The sequence below is a fragment of the Chrysemys picta genome, chromosome 5 (assembly GCF_011386835.1).
Source record: "Chrysemys picta bellii isolate R12L10 chromosome 5, ASM1138683v2, whole genome shotgun sequence".
Lineage (NCBI taxonomy): Eukaryota > Metazoa > Chordata > Testudines > Emydidae > Chrysemys > Chrysemys picta.
The window spans coordinates 34500390-34520402 of record NC_088795.1 but is presented as its reverse complement, the minus strand read 5'-3'; the positions used below and the strand labels follow the sequence as shown (position 1 = coordinate 34520402).

At 41.2% G+C, this 20013-nt stretch overlaps 1 protein-coding gene across 1 annotated transcript; it reads left to right on the top strand.

The window, feature by feature from the left end:
- CASP6 (caspase 6) lies at positions 1-19502 on the top strand. The gene is made up of 8 exons (XM_005287915.4): positions 1-368; positions 6569-6610; positions 7628-7670; positions 12280-12426; positions 15771-15847; positions 16330-16505; positions 17056-17215; positions 18580-19502. The coding sequence occupies exons 1-8, from the start codon at positions 329-331 to the stop codon at positions 18816-18818; spliced, it is 924 nt and encodes a 307-aa protein (XP_005287972.1). The 5' UTR covers positions 1-328; the 3' UTR covers positions 18819-19502.
- Positions 19503-20013: the final 511 nt, after the last annotated feature.

The following is a 20013-nucleotide window of genomic DNA, read 5'->3' as shown; positions in this document are numbered from 1 at the left end:
AGTTACTGCAGCGAGGACCTGGTTGGATTATTGCTGTTTTTCTCCCCACCCAACGGGAGGAGGGCAGCGGGCTGTACTGTACAACCCCGCTGAGCACACGAGGGGCTGGGGAGAGCCCGGCCGGGCGCGCCCCCTGGATCCCCTCAGCCAGCCGGGAGCCGCACGGGCTGCCTAGCCCGGGAAGGGGCGGTGGCCACTGAAGGAGGGAGGCGGGCTAGGGGCGGGTGGTGCAGGAAGCAGCGGAGGAAGAAGACGAGCCGGGGAAGGCTGCGGTGTCTGTTAAGCTCCAGCTTTGGGGGGGCCGCACTTCGAGCTTTTCTTTGTGGCCATGGCGAGCTCCAAGCACCGGCGCATCGGCAGCAACTCGGGTAGGGCAGGAGAGCCCGGCCCGCGGGCTCCGGGCACTAAGGAGCACAAAGAGGCGAGCGTGGGGGGACTGGCGGGGGCGGCAGAGCCGTGGCCCTGCGGGGACCGCGGGGGGGCCCAGGGCTGCGCTGCTCCCCCTGGGCTCGGGGGTGGGGGGACATTGTCTCTAGGGGCGCAGGGGGAAAGGCACCTAAACCTCATAGTTCCCACATGGGGGGGGGGGGGGCTCCCTTTACTGCCTCTGTGCTCCGCTCCTGGGCGGCTCTCTGCAGAGCTTGGGGGGTCTGTCCAGGCTGGGCCGTGCAGGGCTGGCGACCATCGCCCACTTGCCCTTGCCCTTGCGAAGGGAAAGTGAAAGGCGAGAGCGGAGGGAGCCCGGCCCGCCCTTTGTCTCCGACTCTCAGCCCAGGGCTCCTGCCTCGCCAGCAACACAAAAACAGCTTCTGCCCAGGGTCCCCAAGGCGGCCGCCGCCCTGCTGTGGGTTACTGGGCCTGCGAGTGGCAGCCCCTAGGGCAGGGATCTGCTGTTCTTTGCTACACTCAGTGCTTAATTTGTAATGAAAGAGGTGCCCCGGGCTCAAGGAATTTTTTTTTACTTTCATAACTGATGGGCAAGGGAGAGGTGCTGGGGCTATGAACTGCCAAGCCTAGAGGTGCCAGAGCAAGCCTGGGCACGAATTAAACACTGGTTACACTGCACCTAGTCTTGGAGTGCCAGGCAAACCAGTGATTCATAAGCAATGCCACCTTTTGTTGGCAAGTTTCAAACAGGATGCATAAAATGCCCACTATCCACTAATATTGATTGAAGGAGCCAGAGGTAAATTGTTCCCACGCATACATTGCACATTAAATTAATAGAATGGGAAGTAGTTCACGCGCAGTCAAGCTAGTGTTTTCTTAAAATAAATGAAAGCAGGTTTGCAATGTATGACACTTGTAGTTATTGATAAAGGTGATTTAACAGTGCCTTTAAAAGTTATTTTATTTCTCTTCTAAAGAACGGTGTCATTTAAAAAATTTATAGCACCTCTTATTGTACCCAGGGCATGTAAAACACCTCTTAATACATGCATCTCTATTAACCGAAAATCAATTAAAAAGGAATAGAACTTCACAATGACTATGCTCCCAGACCTCTTCCCCAACCATGTTTTCAGAACTGGTATGAGTAGTAGACTGCACAAAAGATTGGTTTTTTGTTTGCAAAAAAACACCCCCACAAACCAACAAAAAAACCCCAACCAAACAAAATCCCTTCAAACTTCAAAATATTTACAATTTATGCCATTGTAATTACAGCTGTATAACCCCATGCAGACAAACATTTCAGTGTAAGAGTGTCTTTTCCAGTTTATCTTAACCACCTTCCCAAGCAACATATACTAAACTGAAAAAAGCCAGTCTATACCAGAGTAAGGATTTGTCTACATGATCATTTTTGTTGGTAAAACTTTTGTTGGTCAGGGGTGTGAAAAAACACCCCCGTGACCAACATAAGTTTCACCGGCAAAAGTGCTGATGTGGACAGTGCTGTGTTGGCAGGAGAGGTTCTCCTGCCGACATAGCTAACGCCGCTTGTTGGGAGTGGTTTAATTATGCCCGCAGGACAGCTCTCACCTGCCAACAAAGAGCGGCTACACCGAAGACCTTACAGTGGCATGGCTGTGGCGGTACAGCTGTGCTGCTGTAAGGTCCGTAGTGTAGATATACAAGAGTGTGCACTTGGGGAATGATACCAGTATAACTATATCGGTTTTAATTCACACCTTAGCTTATTCCAGAATAACTTTCCCATGTATACAAGCCCTTAGTTTGCAACTAACTGAGTGGGTACACAATAATGATGGTTTTTTATTTAATATTGTATGTATTTTAGGAGCACCCCTCCTGTTAAAACAAAGTTTCTGTTGAGTGGGGTGTGGTTGCTTAGTCCTCCGTGCACCCTGTGGCATACCCTAGCACAGGCTAAAGGGCAGCATTGGCACTGCAGCTGATTTAGAATGAGATTAAAGAGAGCGTAGCTAGCACTTTGAAATTTGGACCCATGCTGTCCGATACATTGCCCTCTACCCACGCAATCTGCTTCTTGCCATTGAAGGTACATTTACTGCAGATACACAGCTGGCTGTGTGCTCTAGCAACCAAACCCTGCCATAAAGCTACAAAGATTTAATAGGATCATGGAACTGGAAGGGATCTCGAGAGGTCATCTAGTCCAGTCCCCTGCACTCAAGACAGGACTAAGTATTATTCTAGACCACGCCTGAAAGGGATTTGTCCAACCTTCTCTTAAAAATCCCCAGTGATGGAGATTCCACAACCTCCCTAGGCAATTTATTCTAGTTAGGAACTTTTTCCTAATGTCCAACCTAAACCGCCCTTGCTGCAATTTAAGCCCATTGCTTCTTGTCCTATCCTCAGAGGTTAAGAAGAACAATTTTTCTCCCTCCTCTTTGTAACAGCCTTTTATGTACTTGAAAACTGTTATTGTGTCCTCTCTCAGTCTTCTCTTCTCCAGACTAAACAAACCCAATTTTTTCAATCTTCCCTCATAGGTCATGTTTCTAGACCTTTAATCATTTTTGTTGCTCTTCTCTGGACTTTCTCCAATTTGTCCACATCTTTCCTGAAATGTGGCGCCCAGAACTGGACACAATATTCCAGTTGAGGCCTAATCAGCATGGAGTAGAGGGGAAGAATTACTTCTCGTGTCTTGCTTACACTACTCCTGCTTACACTACTCCCAGAATGATGTTTGCTTTTTTTGCAACAGCATTACACTGTTGACTCATATTTAGCTTGTGATCCACTATGACCACCAGATCCCTTTCTGCAGTCCTCCTTCCTAGGCAGTCATTTCCCATTTTGTATGTATGCAACTGATTGGTCCTTCCTAAGTTAAGTACTTTGCATTTATTTTTATTGAATTTCATCCTATTTACTTCAGACCATTTCTCTAATTTGTCCAGATCATTTTGAATTTTAATCCTATCCTCCAAAGCACTTGCAACCCCTCACAGTTTGGTATTGTCCGCAAATTTTATAAGTGTACTCTCTATGCCATTATCTAAATCATTGATGAAGATATTGAACAGAACCAGACCCAGAACCGATCCCTGCGGGACCCCACTCGTTATGCCCTTCCAGCATGACTGTGAACTACTGATTACTCTCTGGGAACGATTTTCCAACCATTATGCACCCACCTTATAGTAGCTCCATCTAGGTTGTATTTCCCTAGTTTGTTTATGAGAAGGTCATGAGAGATAGTATCAAAAGTCTTACTAAAGTCAAGATATACAACATCTACCACTTCCCCCGTAACCACAAGGCTTGTTACCCTGTCAAAGAAAGCCATCAGGTTGGTTTGACAGGATTTGTTCTTGACAAATCCATGCTGACTGTTATTTATCACCTTATTATCTTCTAGGTGTTTGCAAATTGATTGCTTAATTATTTGCTCCATTCTCTGGGTACAGAAGTTAAGCTGACTGGTGTGTAATTCCCCGGGTTGCCTTTATTTCCCTTTTTATAGATGGGCACTATATTTGCCCTTTTCCAGTCTTCTGGAATGTCTCCTGTCTTCCATGACTTTTCAAAGATAATTGCTAATGGCTCAGATATCTCTTCAGTCAGCTCCTGACACATTGACTTATACCTATAGGAAAGAGGGAAAAGGTGTTAGAGGAGGGCCCCATTGTAAGTGAATCTGCTTCAGATGAATATAGTTAGCTTGTGATGCAATAGACAACCTCTGGCATTCAACTCATACCCTTGAACAGTCACCACCCACATGTTAGGAATCATTAACTATAGCATCTCAGGTTGTTCCCTTCAAACCAGTCATCTGTTTTTCTTCTTTCTTATTCTTAAGCCCCAGTGAGATTCTCAAAGTAGCCATTTCCTCCCCACCCCCATCTTTCCAGTGAGGACTGATCCAGTTGATGTTCTCAGAGCATGCAGACTGGTTCAGGCCCTGCACAAAATACATCCACAAGTGCATGCCTGTTAATCTACTCAGTAAACCCATGGTTAGGGCACTCACCTGGGATGTGGGAAACCCAAGTTCAAATCCATCCTCTGTTTGATGTGGCACAGATACTTGAACCCAGGTCATCACATCCCAGGTGAATACCTGGGTAGTGGGTGTTCCTCTCCAAATCTTTCCTTTGGAGCTGTTACACCTTAAATATTTTTGGAGCAGGACCTTCCCCCTCTCCCACTTCCCAGGTGATGCCCTAAGCACTAGGCTGTAGAGTCACTCTGTTTCTGTGGCCTGGTGATATAAGAGGCTTGAGTTCCTGCTTTAAATTCCCTGCTTGATTTGCAAACAGGATCTTCCCACATCCCAGATGAGTGCCCTAACCACCGGGATATGGGATAGACTGACCTAGAAACACCCTACCACTGCTTGTCCCTGGTTATCTTTTGTGCAGGGCCCTAAATAGGAGGCATGTTCTGAGAATATCTACTGGCTTGGTCCCCTTTAGGAGATGGTTTGAGAATGCCACCAGGTCTTAGGTGTGACTAGGACTTCAAGCAATTTGGTAGCACCAGCAATTCCCATAGGAGAAAACAGTCTAGGCCTCAGTAAATATACCATTACCATGTGGTTGCAATCATTGATATCTTTTTAGTGCCCAAGGATTCACTTAGAGTTAACCAATAAGGAATACACAGATTTGAATAGCAGTAAGCTTTGAAAGGAATGTTGTCACTTCATTTGGCCCAAATTTTAGATATTGTAAAAAATAAACTTTTAATATGAGATTTTCAAAGGAGCCAATAGAAATTTAGGTTCCCAGATCCTACTGAATTCCAATGGAAGTTGGGTACCCCTCTAACTCCCTGATGTTCCTTTGAAAAATCCCAGTTTTACAAGACTTACGACCAACAGAACATTTTCATTAATTAAAAAAAATTAGAAACTTAAAAAAAAAAAAAAAAATTAACAGTTCCAAGCAGTATTTGCAATCCAAATGCTGTAGAGTTTTTCTAGTTGAGTATATGAAACTCAAAAGTAAAAATGACTAGAAACTGATTAAACAGAAATTAAATTAAGAGCAAGCAAGAAGTCCTCTTTAGTTTTCTTTAGCCTGAGACCCAGCAAACAAAGGGTATCTTACCTCAGTCAGATAAAACTCAACACACAACATAGCTTACTTCAGCATAGTTCACCAAGAGACAACTCCTTTAGCTCAGCTGTTCTCCCTTGAAGCATATTTGTCTCAACCCCCACTGCCTGATTCTTTCTTTCCCTTTTCTGGGATAATGAGGAATTCATTAATTCCCCACAGCTTGCACTTCCCTGCATATCCCATCATTAAGCACATGTAGCGGTGGCCCTTCCTAAAGAGGAAGGTTAACTTTTCCTTGTCAACACTGAGATAGGCCCAATACGCCGATCACAGAGACCTTAACTATGTATTTGCATACTTAGATATGCTTTTTGGGAGAGGTTGGCAATTAAGTGGAAACTTGACTTGTAATTTCCAAGCTAAGGAAAGATAGTTTTTAAGGGAAACAATAATGTTTTCACGGGTTGGGTGTACTTTGGCTAAAGTGATACTTTATCAGCTTTAACTCCAGGTTTTCAGGCAAAAACTATTGTGAGTCTCATACACACACGCTCTCTCTAATAGTTCTTTTGTTTAGGATTCTGAACTATGTTGTTACTGCTAAGTTCAGCTGTGTCTACGTTAATACTTTTCAGCATTTCTCCCATCATTAGTCTAGCACCCTTGTTGCAGTTCTTCTGGTGGTAGCCGCAGTGGACTTGCTAGTGTAGACAGGCTACAGGTGTTTCCTACACTGTTCCATCTAACCTTGACAGTTAGACAACATGATGGTAAAAACACTGGCAACTGGTCTACACTAGGATTTCCACCATTGCTGTCACCAGTAGAGATATACCTGTGCCAGATCAATAATAGGAGAAATGCTAATGTAGACAAGGCCTTTGTGACTTGATTTCAATGGTAGGGTACTGATGGGGCAGCAAAGGGCAAAAAATAATCACAAAACCTAACAAACATGGTCTGTCATGGCTCTGTGCTTTGACTCCATTCATTTGATTTATTACAGAAACAAATTATGAAAGGGTGTGAGTTGTGTAGTATAAAAATGTGCTCATTTTTTCTTTTTTGCAGCTGATACGTTGTATGTTATGACAGTGACATTGTGGTGTTTTCAATTGCAGGGCAAATCCAGGTGGATAGTGGGCCTGCTTTAAATACCAAAGGTACAGTAAAGTGTATTACTTTCATAAAATGGCTAGGTTAAAAAGAGTATTGTGGGCTGTCACACTTTTGGTAATATGGATCATGAGATATCTTCAGATCTATGGAGACACTAACGTATAGGTGGGAGAAGATGGGAACAGCACATAGTTGACAGCTTTATCTTTAACATCTTTAGAACAGTAGGTCCAGCTCTGTTTTCCTTGTACACTCAATAGTGTTATTAATTTCAGTGGGAGTTTTGGGTGTACTAACACGGCTGATGTACGTATTCTATGCATTTTAGCAGAAGAAAGGGTGTGAGCTGTTTGCATGTTTTAGAATTTTTCTGCTAGTTGGTTGTCCTTATACCTACATCACTTACTAAATTGTTGAGTGACACAGCTAACCTCAAATAAATGCTTAGTTTCAGGCTGATTGCATCATGTATTTAAAAGAAGTGCACTATGTGCTAGAAAGTAAATAGTGTATTCAAAAGCGTGCACAGTTTTTGCATGAACTTACAGAGGCTGTGTGTTAAAATAACCAGATGGACAGCTTGTCATTTGCATATGCAGTGTCCATGACTGCAGATATATAATTTATGCATCTGCATTTTTGCAATTTAAAAATCTGGTCTTTTGGGGGTCACATGTTTAAGAATGGCCTCCAAAAGTAAACCCATAAGATTATGCACCCCACTAAGTGTTAATGCAAATCAAGTGATTTCCTGCCTAATTATCTGGCCTGTGTATGAACTGCCTTGTTTAAGTTAGCAAATGTACTTTACAAATGGTTGCACATACTCTACATGTGAGTCCTTAAAAAAGAAGTGCTGGAATGGATTTCCAGAACTATCACTCATACGTGATAGTAATGGAACCCCACCAAAAAAAGTGCCAGAATGGCATTCTGGGGAGTTGCAGTGTGACTCAACCCCTAATTTAAATTTGAAAATCTCCCACTTCCTAAGATATCAAATTTTCTTTTAATAACTGGGTTAGTAATTCAAACACCCTTTGGCTTTCTTTTTATTATAGGTGGAGACCAAAACGTCACAGAAACAGATGCCTTTGAGAGAAGGTAAATGCCTTTGTTTTAATCAAAATGACTACAGATGGTAATGGAAGATATAGACGTGAAAGTGAAACTCAAAACATTTATGACTTGGGTTTTTTTAAAATCTTTGTTAAGACCCCAAGCTGAGTACCCAAGGCAGCCCCGTAATGTTACAGAACATGTTTATCAAACTCCTACATATCAATGAAGTAGTAGTGTTCATTATTATTTTATTATGGCACCATCCAGAGGCCCTAGTAAGGATCAGAGTTCCATAGTGCTGGACAGTGAACAAATACATACAGTAGGAAGGGCTAGATTAATGAAGGGGACTTAGGCATTGCAACACTAACCTCCTGGGCAACCTGCTATCGAGTGGAATTCATGGTCCCAAGTTAGGTACTCTGGTTTCCCACACAATGCATGGGGAGAGTTAGATTCCTAAGAATGGGATTCACTGGAGCCAGCAAGCTGATTAGGGAGCTACCTAAGCTAGCCAGGAGTGAAATGCAGAGGAAAGGGGTGTGTTTAGGGCCCAGATCCACAAAGGGATTTAGGTGCCCAAGTTCCTGGTTGAGGTGCTGCTGTGATCCACAAACCCCCTGCTCAGCTGCTGCCTAACCTTGTAGGCGCCTAAATGTACTTGGTGCCTAAGGTCTGTTGGTGCAGTAAGTTTCTGTCTCTGAGTGTGCGCCTAAGTCCCAGCATGATCCTCCAACCAGGGGAAGACAGTCATTCCCCCACCTCTCTTGCTGGTGGGGTCAATGTGGTAGAAATACTCAGAGCATGATGACCAGATCCGGCCCCACTTAAAATCCAGCTGGAGGATAAGGAGGTGGTGCTGCCACTCTTACAACATTCAGCCCAGTGGCTAGTTAGAGCGCTCGCCCAGGATGTGGGAGACCCAGGTTTAATTCCGCCCTCTCTGACTTGAGAGAGTGGGGGAGAAAAAATTTGAACAGGAATCTCCAACTTCTCAGGAGAGTGCTCTTACTACTGAGCTAGGGGATATTCTGGTGGGGGTCTCTCTCAAGCTCTCCTGTTGAAGCCCGTCCGCTTTGTATCGGTATAGTCACTGGGACAGAGAGAATGATAATGACTCTTCTAATCTGGTAGTTAGGGCATTCACCACCTCTCTCTTGCCGAATAAATATTTATTTATGCAAAGTGGAACAGCTTCAACAAGAGTGACTGAGGGAGCCTACTTCAGAATACCCAATAGCCAGCCCGTGAGGGCTCTCATTGGGAGTGGGGAGACTTGTAGTCAAGTCCCTGCTCAAAAGCAGGAGGCATTCAATTCTGGTCTCCCACATCCCAGGTGAGTCCCCTGGCTATTTGGCATAAAGGGACTAGCTTCTCGTCAGAGTTGTGAGTGGTGCCTAAATGTTGGAGTTAGGCCCCTAATTCCCCTTCTGAATCTTTCTGAAAAAATCAAAACATTTTGTAAATGTCAAAACGAACCATTTCTACGTTTCCACATTTTTTTCAACTGAAGCAGTTCACAAAGTCAGCATTAATTTGTCAAAATATTTCGGTCAGTCCAAATCTGCATTTTTTCAGTGAAAAAAGTTTCAGCTGAAAAATTTCAGCTCTTAATATTCATGTGTGTGAACAAACACAAACACACACACACACACACACACACTTCACTGCTGCCGCTTCCCCCATTACCTATTTTGGGAGCGTCTCTTTGTTCCTAGTGGTGGCTCTGCCCCCCGCCCATGAGAAATAGGTGATGCATGTCAAGTGTGACAGGGATAGGAGAGACAACCGGCATGAAACTGCATGGATGTCACCACAACACAATTCTTTGGGAATTGAGCGCTCATTTGAAATTAGGTTAGTGCATTAATTTTTTTTAATAGAGTATTTGTATTTTAAAAGGATTAAAGTAAAAGGTACATTCCAGATACACCTCTACCCCGATATAACGCGACCCAATATAACACGAATTTGGATATAACGCGGTAAAGCAGTGCTCCGGGGGGGCGGGGCTGCGCACTCCGGCGGATCAAAGCAAGTTCAATATAACACAGTTTCACCTATAATGCGGTAAGATTTTTTGGCTCCCGAGGACAGTGTTATATTGGGGTAGAGGTGTATAACTTTATGGAGGAGGAAAGGGAACTAAGAAATACAATATGTGAACAACAGGCATATACTGCACATGTAGGGAAACAAATTGTCTGAAAAATACATACAATAACACTCTATGTTAAGCCCTTTCCAGACGTGTCATGGCTGGAATGGGGGCAGATCTCTGCCCTAAGGATAATACAAGCTAAAGATAGACGTGACCACTTCTAACCATCAGAAAAATTAGGTGCTGGAACAGCCTTCCAAGGAGAGTAGTAGGGGCAAGAAACATAACTTGTTTCAAGACTGAGCTTAATAAATTTATGGAGTTAATGGTATGATGAGATTGCTCACAAATGGCAGGTGGCCCTTCCGTGACTGCTATTAGTCAATATCTCCAATGGCCAGAAATAGGACATTAGAGGGGAAAAGCTCCGAGTTACTACAGTTAATTCTTTCCCAGGTGAGTGTCTGGTGGGTCTCGTCCACATGGTCAGGGTCTCACTGATAGTCATATTTGGGGTCTGGTTTGAACTAGAGTAAATGGTGGATTCGCTGTAACTTGAAGTCTTTAAATCAAGATTTGAATAACTCAGCCAGAGGTTATGGGCTTACTACATGAGTGGGTGGATGAGATTCTAGGGTCTGCAATGTTCAGGAGATCAGACTAGATAATCATGATGGTCCCTTCTGGCCTTAAAGCCTGAGTCTATAAACAAAGATTTATTATTTTTATGAATCAAGTAGATTTATATAAACCCTATTGCAGAAGTGGGTCTTTCAGAGGGACTTAAATGTGGACAGGGTAGAGACTTTGCAGATGAGCTCAGGAAGGTCGTACCATTAATAGAGGCAGTGTGTAAGTGGTTAATAAGGAAGAAATACAGGGGAAACTATGCCCAGAACCAGTTCTACAGATATTGAGATGACATGCAAGAATTGTATATGTCCTCATACCAGCCATTTTCACAGACTTCATTCAACACCATTCTCCAACCATTAGCCCACCCATCAATTAACTTTTCCCCTCATCATCTTTCTTCCTGCTAGATAATATCCAGGACCCAAATGGCCCTGGTTATATGTTTAGAACAGTCCACAGAATTTCATTGCAAGTCTGTTCTGCTTATTAGAACAATTAGCAAATATATATATTTTATACATATTTTATACATTATGGGCTAGTGAGACATATGCACATACAATATTTGACATATTACAAATACATATAATACAAATGGTGGGGGCAAAGTGTGAGAGAAAGTTGCTCCCCACATAGAGGCAGCAATATAGGGAATAGCGACTGAGAAGCAGCCTCCAGCTATGTCTTTGTTTACTGAAAACATGACATGGTCAGTCCTAGGGTGCCAAGTGTGATAGCCCAGGTTGGGTCACACTGCCCTACAAGTGGCTCTAGTCATGCTAGCTATTTTTGACAGGTAAGTATTTGGTTTCAGGTCTTCTCAGGTGGAATGTTTACTTTTGTCCCGATTTCATGGGAGAAGCTGTTTAAAAAATTGCATATGCTTCCTAGTGGGTGTTTGAAAATAGCTTTTTAGTATGCATCTCAAGTTAGACAGGGATCACTGTTTCATTCCATAAGATAATTTCTTTCTTCAGTAGATTCGGATAAGTTGTATGCACCAAATATTTATGGCTTGTATTCATTTTTTTTTAAAACTGTGGCCTATTGTGGAAATTTATCTTTTAGAAGTCCACACCGTCGCTGCTCAAGTGATTTGGAGGCTATAGCAGGTTATACCCGACATAGTTTTCCTATTGGTGGAGGTTGAATAATTAAGGGGAAGAAAAATGCCCCATCTTTCTCTACCTGTTTTCCCCTTTCTTGATTTTTGCATACTGAGCATGGTGATGCTAAGAGCAGAAATGCTGAATAGTACAGACTTGTAACTTAGTCACTGGTATTAAGGACATTTTGATTTCATCTTGCTTGAGTTATTTGGATTTAGGTAACTTGTCTCGGGTGAGCATGAACGAAAATCTCTCTCTGTCCCACCAGCATAAGTACCTAACATCGCAATGTTGTCTTCAGAAAGTTATGTGACTATTTAAACTGCCATGTTCATGTTGCATATGATTCAGTAAACAGTAACTTCAAACAAAATTCTAGTTAGTGCACACTTACCTTATCAAAAGGTGTCTGCACTATGACTTTTAAAATAAGAAGTCTGGCTAAACTGTGAAACCTGGAGAATCAGTACAGAGTTCAGACTCCATTTTAATTTATCATAATGTGCCTAGTTATTGCATTGGCAGACTTCTGTCCTGGAATTCAATAGATAATCCAAGCAAACAATGAAAGTTACAGAAACAGCTTTTTAAATTCAGAATTTACTGGCCTTTATCTACTGCAGCCAGTTCTTTAATGGTATTTTTGAATGACTCATTTAATGTGCCCCAGATTTTCAAACGTGACTAGGGATTTGGGTACCCAACATCTATAGTCACTCTTGAAAATCTTGGCCGCTGAACATATGTAGGTGAACTAATAATTATTTATTTGTTAATTGAAAGGCATGTTCTCTTTTTGTAACAGCCAACCATTTGATCCAGCAGCACAATACAAAATGAACCACAAGCGAAGAGGGGTTGCTTTAATCTTCAATCATGAGCAGTTTTACTGGCACTTAACACTGCCAGATAGACGTGGCACACTTGCAGACAGAGACAATCTGAAACGCAGGTAAGATGATATTTGGCTGCTTCACAGAAGGATACTATTTTTAGATAAGTTAAATAAAAATATGCAATTCAAAGTGATTTGTCATGAAAATTATATAAGCAGCTCTAAAATAACTGATTTCATTGACATAATTGTGACTGAAAGATTTTGCACAGTACCCCATGATAAAAAGAGTTAATGTCTGCTTCTGCTCCCCTTGAAATAATAGGCAGAACTCCCATTGATTTCAGTGGGGACAGGATCAGGCCCTGTGCAAATAGACTGCTGAGGTACAGGCAGCTATCAGGGTGAGGAAGACTAAGTGGTGATCTTAATTTTTAAAGGCTTTTTAGTATTGTGTAACTAAGTAAACAATTTATTTTTCTGTCTCAATATCATGAGGGGGGAAAAATGGAACACATATTTTTATAGGTTAATATAGAAAAAAGGTAAACTTGATTGTAACGTCACAAACTGGTAGGAAGTGCCGGGGGGTGGGGGGGTGGAGGGGGAGCAATGTATAGTACCTGAAATTACTTTCAACTCATTTTTTGTAATTGATTAGATTTCAAGCTGATTGTGCCCATTTAATATTATGTGGCAACATTAGTTTATCTTATATCCCTAATGCATTCAAGCCAAGTGATGGCTGGATGCAAATGTCTACTGTTGAGATAGAAGTTCTAAATATGAGAGTCTTATAATTGTGCAGCTTATGGTAGGAGATAAATTGACTTTTGTTGACTCACATCTTGCACTTCCCGTGATTCACTAAACCAGTAACCAGTTTGAGTAAGTGATGTGAAGTTCAACTAAATCTGTTTAATACCTTATGCCGTCCAATAGCAGAGTAGTTCAAGGACAGGTTTGTAGGGTAAACAGATGTACTGTATGATACAATTTCAAAAACTGACTGAAAAGTTAAGGAAGTTAAGAAGCCTTTATTCCTATTCACCTAGCAAGTGCACGCAGTTCTAGCTGCCAGCAAATGCAAAATAGGCAACTGGTAGTTACCAAAAAGTAGCTTTAGGGAAGCAGGGCAGCTTTGCAGCCAAATAAAGCTCTAGGAACAATTGTGCTGTACATCCGAATGTTTATGTAGCTAACTCAAGGAGCCAGTATAGTCTAAGCTTAACCATATGCTATTTTACAACAATTTAGATATGCAAAAAGGAAGGGATATGTGACTTATAGAAAACACCCATGTCTCCTAGCACTAGTTGTCTTCCGCTGTGGACTACCAACAAATTTCAGACTCTGCCATCACTGACAATATTAGATATAGAGAGACATAGTAGGTGAAGTGTGACACGGGTTGGATCACAGAAACCCGCTTGGGACTGCCACCTGATGTGCTGGGACTACCTCTGAGTCAGTTTTCCCTGGCAGGTTAGGACTTCAGGGCCCTGCCAGGTTGTGCCAGATACGCTTGCCTGCTGCAAACACAGATCCAGGTCTGAACCACGTCCCCCAAAAGCTGCAGGCTTAACTGAAAACAGCTTAAGAAGTGCTCCTGTCTCCAGCACCCAGTGGGGTCCAAACCCCAAATAAATCCATTTTATTCTGTATAAAGCTTATACAGGGTAAACTCATAAATTGTTTGCCCTCTGTAACACTGAAAGAGAGATATGCACAGCTGTTTGCTCCCCCAGGAATTAATTACTTGCTCTGGGTTAATTAATAAGTAAAAAGTGATTTTATTAAATATAAAAAGTAGGATTTAAGTGTTTCTGAATAATAACGGACAGAACGATGTAAATTACCAAACAAAACACACAAGTCTAAGCCTAATAGTCTAAGCTTCTTTGGCAGACTAGCCTCCTTCTAGTTTGAGTCCAGCAATCACTCACACCCCTGTAGTTACTGTCCTTTGGAGGGGTTTCCCAGGGGCTTATATAGTCTCTCTCTTGTGGGTGGAAACCCCTCTCCTTTCCTGTGTAAAATCCCCTCCACAAGATGGAGTTTTGCAGTCACATGAGCAAGTCACATGTCCATGCATGATCAGTTCTTTAAAGGCCAATGCCACATTCCCAGGAAAGCTCAGATGTGGATTGGCATCTTTCAAAGTCCATTGTCAGCTTAAGTGTTTCTTGATTGGGCACTTACTGAGAATAGTCTTTTCTCAAGAAGCTGACCAAATGCTTCACTGAGACTACTTAAAATCAAACAAGTACATAGCCAATATTCATAACTTTGAATACAAAAAGATACATGCATACAAATAGGATGAATATATTCAGTAGATCATAACCTTTGCAGAGATAGGTTACATGGCCTATCTAGCATAAAACACATCCCAGTTATGTCATATTTACACTCATAAGCATATTTCTATAAAGCATTACGGGGTGCAACATCATAAGGTGTAATATTTTTTTATTGGACCAACTTCTATTTAGTGAGAGAGACAAGCTTTCAAGCCACACAGAGCTCTTCTTCAGGTCATCCCCAGACTTGAAGAAAAGCTGTGTGTGGCTTGAAAGCTTGTCTCTCTCACTAAATAGAAGTTGGTCCAATAAAAAATATTACCTTATCTCTCTAATATCCTGGGACTGACACAGCTATAGCTACACTGCATACAATAGTAGATGTAGTAATTAGAAACACATGTCCCTCAAAAGAAGTGATAGCAAACCCACTATTCCATTCACAAGAAGTGCAGTTCCATAGTGAATTTTGTTTTAGCCTATGGAACTATGCAACAACAACACATCATGGGGTTGAGGAAATGAGTAAAAATGGGTAAAGCACCCAGGCTAGGCTGGCATTGAACTGATGTCTATAAAGTAACCAGTCACAATTGAGCCAGATTAGCACAGAGCTCACAAGGAAAGTGGCTGTACGTAACCTAATCAAAAGCTTAATACAGGGAGGTGGCATAGTCCAGCATCAGCATATTTCAGGACATGATTAAGTTTTTATATCATGTTTATATTAAATTTCTGATTTGATAGTATTATAACCCTTCAAAAAAAAAAGTCCAAAATTGTCATTTTGGCTCATAGTTGCCTGAAAATGAAATTACATTTTGGCAAAAATGGAAGTTCTACTTTATTTCGCATATTGGTTGGTTTTCAGACAGGTCCCTGGGGGGAGTACCTCAATTATTTGTGTTTTCTGTTGCTCTTAACAGAATTCCTATTTCATAAGAACACCTTCACTTTATAAATTACTTTTTTTTTTTTGTTCTATGCATCTTTAAGACACTCCTGGGTATCAGGTTTGGGTACCATTACATAAATTAACATGGATATCTATTCTCTCAAGGAAAAGGTATAAAGTTCCAAAGGAAGTAACAAAAGCGGTGGCATTTTTAGCATAACTTATTAAAGGATACTTATTAAAATGTGTGTGTTTAATGATAGTTTGACAGAGCTTGGATTTGAAGTCAGATGCTTTGATGACCTTAAAGCAGAAGAGGTTATACGGAACATTTATGAAGGTAGGAGACCATGTAGAAGGTATGTCTTAGCCTGCCTGCAGGAGCGGTTCTAGATAAGATTGTATTTCTCCGTCATTGTTAAGACAAGTTCACTGTAGCTTGAATTATTTCCCTTCTATGATGAAATCCCATGACATAAAAAGACTAAGGAACAGAAAATATATTATTTTATACCAGTAGTATCTTCATTGGTATTGCATTGCAAGTGTTGGAATTCCCAAGATGCATCTATGACCAACAGAAGTAGTGTTTACTAAGCATCTCTCTAACTTCCAGTAGACTGGATCCTCTGCTTGTATGGATCAGTGTAGTTCCAGACTTCAGCAGAGCTATGCTGATTTACAGCAGCGGAGACTGTAGGACTCGAATAGGACTGATTTGAGATTAAATGGCTACATGTGGTTCTGAGTGGACTAATGGTGGGGTGTTTAATAAATACTGTAAGCTTGCGTAATCATCTAAACACAGTTCCATTATTTTAGTGTCAATGGACAACCACAGTGATGCTGACTGCTTTGTGTGTGTGTTCCTGAGCCATGGTGAAGATAATCACGTTTACGCCTATGATGCTAAAATAAAAGTTCAGACAATGACAAACATGTTCAAAGGAGACAAATGCCCAAGTCTAGTAGGAAAGCCTAAAATATTTATAATTCAGGTAAGATCTCTGTTCTTGAATTTGTGTACTTTTCCCCCCCACTGGTACAGAGGACAGTTCTTTTAGGGATAACTTCTTCTCATGTGGAAAAGGCGGTGGTTATTATGACACTTCCAAGAGGCAGCTTGCTACTACCTGCCCTTAGTGAGTCCCCCACTCTGCTTCACTGACACTGCCAGCCTCATGCACCTGCTTCTCTCACAAGGGTATTCCCACACTTCTTTTCAAGCTGCTGCTTACACACAGAACACACCCCCCCTGAACTGATCTGTAAGGCTACTACCCTCTTCTCCTTCCAAAAGTGGAGAATAGGTCAGTATGGTGTCTGCTATGCTTTGATATTTCTAAGTTGGTGCCTGTCACTATTAAACAGCTTGCTCTACCACTGAAAGGCCTGAGGATGTACAAGCAGGACAAAAGGTAGTTCTTTCTGAACTTAGTCACATAAATGAAGAACATCTAAACAAACAGGAAGCGTTTCTGCTTTCAGAATTTTGTTCTGTGATGGCTAAGTGTACTTGGCAGATGAGAGGATTTTTTCTCCTGCTAGGCATGTCGAGGAGATCAACACGATGACCCAGTCCTTGTTCACGATGCAGTGGACAGTATTGTAGACAAGTCCAATGTCAATGAAACTGAAGTGGATGCTGCGGCTATATATACTTTACCTGCTGGTGCAGACTTTCTAATGTGCTACTCGGTTGCAGAAGGTATGTTGTTATTTTGCACTTAAATTTCTAGCATCTAAATCCAGCAGGAGTTTTGCAGCTGTATCACTGCTGTTTCACTAAATATAGTAGGCTTGCAGAGTTTCTTCATCACACAATCAAAACAAGAATTCAAGTTCCTTAAACTTACCACTTTGCATGTCTGCATTAGTGGTGTTGTCTCCCCCACATGGTGTAAAGGCTTGAGAATAAATGAAAATATGCCATCTAACTTGCAATTTTTAAATGACTTTGAACTCAAAGCATACTGATCACATCCCTATCAATGAGCTACCTGTCAGGAGGAAATATTCTTCTGCACTTCTAGCGGCATGTCATTTGGATGGGATTTCTTAAACCTCCTCACACAGATGGGTGCCCTCCCCAAACCATCTCATTCCCAATCCTGAAGACTCTCCTGTAATTCAACAGTGGGTGAATTTACAGAACTGTTTCTGCTACTGAATCAATATTGCACTCAACTTAACATTACCTGAGGTCGGAAAGGTATAAAAATATTAATACAAAATCTTTTTGCAAAATATTGTATAAAGTCAAAGGGCAAAATTAATCATGTGCAACTCCATTGACAGAAATGGAATTGCACCCATTATAAGTTATGAGGAGAGATTAAAAAGACTGGGACTTTTCAACCTGGAAAAGAGACAATAAGGGGGGGGGGGCGCTATGATAGAGGTCTATAAAATCATGAATGGTATGGAGAAAGTATTGTTTCTCTCTTAACATAACACAAGAACCATGGGGGCTCACCTGATGAAATTAAGAGGCAGCAAGCGTAAAACAAACAAAAGGAAGTACTACTTCACACAACACACAGTCAACCTGTGGAACTCGTTACCAGGGGGTGGGGTGAAGGCCAAAACAGATTTAAATAAATTCATGGAGAGTAGATCCATCAGTGGCCATTAGCCAAGATGATCAGAGATGCAACCCCATGCTCTGGGTGTCCTGGGCCTTTAATTGCCAGAAGCTGGGAGTGGATGATGGCATGGATCACTCGATCACTCACTTGCCATGTTTTGTTCATTCCCTGTGAAGCATCTGGCAGAGGCCACTATTGGAAGACAAGATACTGGGCTAGATCGACCATTGGCCTGACACAGTGTGGCCGTTATTATTAATCCCAGATTAAATCTGATTATGCAAACTTGCCAAAGTACTATTTTTATCTCTAACATCCGAGTACCCAAGATAGCAGAAACAGTGCAGAGACGTATATCTAAAACTTATCTGCAGTCCATGAACATGACTGGCAAGAAATAAATTGTGATATTGAAAGTTATTAACTGTGGCTTCTAGTCTTCAGTTAAGGTTAAATGGAGTCCTATGCTCTTATTTCCCAATAGGTTACTATTCTCATCGTGAAACTCTAAATGGCACCTGGTATATTCAAGACTTGTGTGAGATGATAAGAAAGTATGGTTCTTCCTTGGAATTCACAGAACTTCTCACTCTGGTTAACAGGAAAGTATCTCTTCGCAGAGTGGATATGTGCAGAGACATGAGTGCAATAGGAAAGAAGCAGATTCCTTGTTTTGCCTCAATGCTGACTAAAAAATTGCACTTCACTCAAAAATCAAAGTAGATATGCCCATCTGTGAGAATGGCATCTTATTCAGATTCACTCCAAAAATGGAAAATATCTTCATCACTTAATCTTGTAGTCTAGAAGATCACTGAGTGAAGGGGTTGTTCTCTTGTTCAGTAGTTTATAACATGATTTTCAATGTAGCTAGAGAACTGCACAGTTATTCACATCATGCATTTTCCTTAACAGGACTATTTTCAAAAATGCTGGGATCAAATTTCAGGAGCCATAATTTAAATACTTTAAAAAAACCTTTCTATATTAGAAATTATTGCTTTGTTATAATAAATCAGCATTGCAGCAACAGCAGTCTCAGGGAATTTTGGGAGAAATAATTGTAACACTGCTTTCTGTGTAATAAAAATTGCAAGGTGCTCAGATCCCATGGTAATGAGGGTCATATATGTCCTAAGAAAGAAAACACTTTTTAACCAATTTTTTAAAATGTTCTGACTTGCACTTGAATGACACCTTGTCTACTTTGTAACTGCATTCTAGCATTTTGTAACTTTTTTTCACAAATTTTTAAAACTGCATTAGACTATAAAAGCTTTTTTTTGTTTTTGCACTGACATTAATTTATGAGGAGTGCAACTAAGGTATGTTTGTAATTTTTCTGTATCTTAAAAATATTTAACACCTACAACGCATTAAAAATGTGCAATGTGTGTTTCACTCCAAGCCTGTGTGATATTTTGTCTTCAATTTTAGGGGAGGAACTGAACATCTAAGAAGCACTGCTGTGTTTGGGCTCTTCCTTACTAGATCAATACCGTCTCTTCACTGAACTTTAAAGAACTGCTGTAGTTAGAAAAATGACAGCATGGGGTTCCATTTATTCTCTCTCTAATTTACACAATAATTATAGTCAGTTCACAATCCAAGAGACTTACCATCAATCAAAAAACAAAACAAAAAACCACCCCAAAAACACTATTCTTTCTGCCTTTTACTTCATCAAGAATAGTAAACTCAGATTGCCAGATCTTTTACCTGACAAATTTATTCTGCATTATTTTAAATACCCTCTTAGAAATTTGGAAGTCTTCATTGCTTGGTTAAATATTTTCCCACAACCTTTGAGTATGGGAAAATAACATCTTTAAATAAAATGTGTATTTAAACTTATAGTACCCTGAACACTGCATGCCAAACTTTAATCTATTACTGCAATAGCACCCTGAGTTTATAC

Bases quoted from the DNA above. Each gene is read 5' to 3' on its own strand.
- CASP6 (XM_005287915.4), top strand. From the start codon at position 329: ATGGCGAGCTCCAAGCACCGGCGCATCGGCAGCAACTCGG. The intron at 6,611-7,627 runs GTACAGTAAAGT...TTTTTATTATAG, and splicing joins GCCTGCTTTAAATACCAAAG to GTGGAGACCAAAACGTCACA. The intron at 16,506-17,055 runs GTAAGATCTCTG...TTCTCCTGCTAG, and splicing joins CTAAAATATTTATAATTCAG to GCATGTCGAGGAGATCAACA.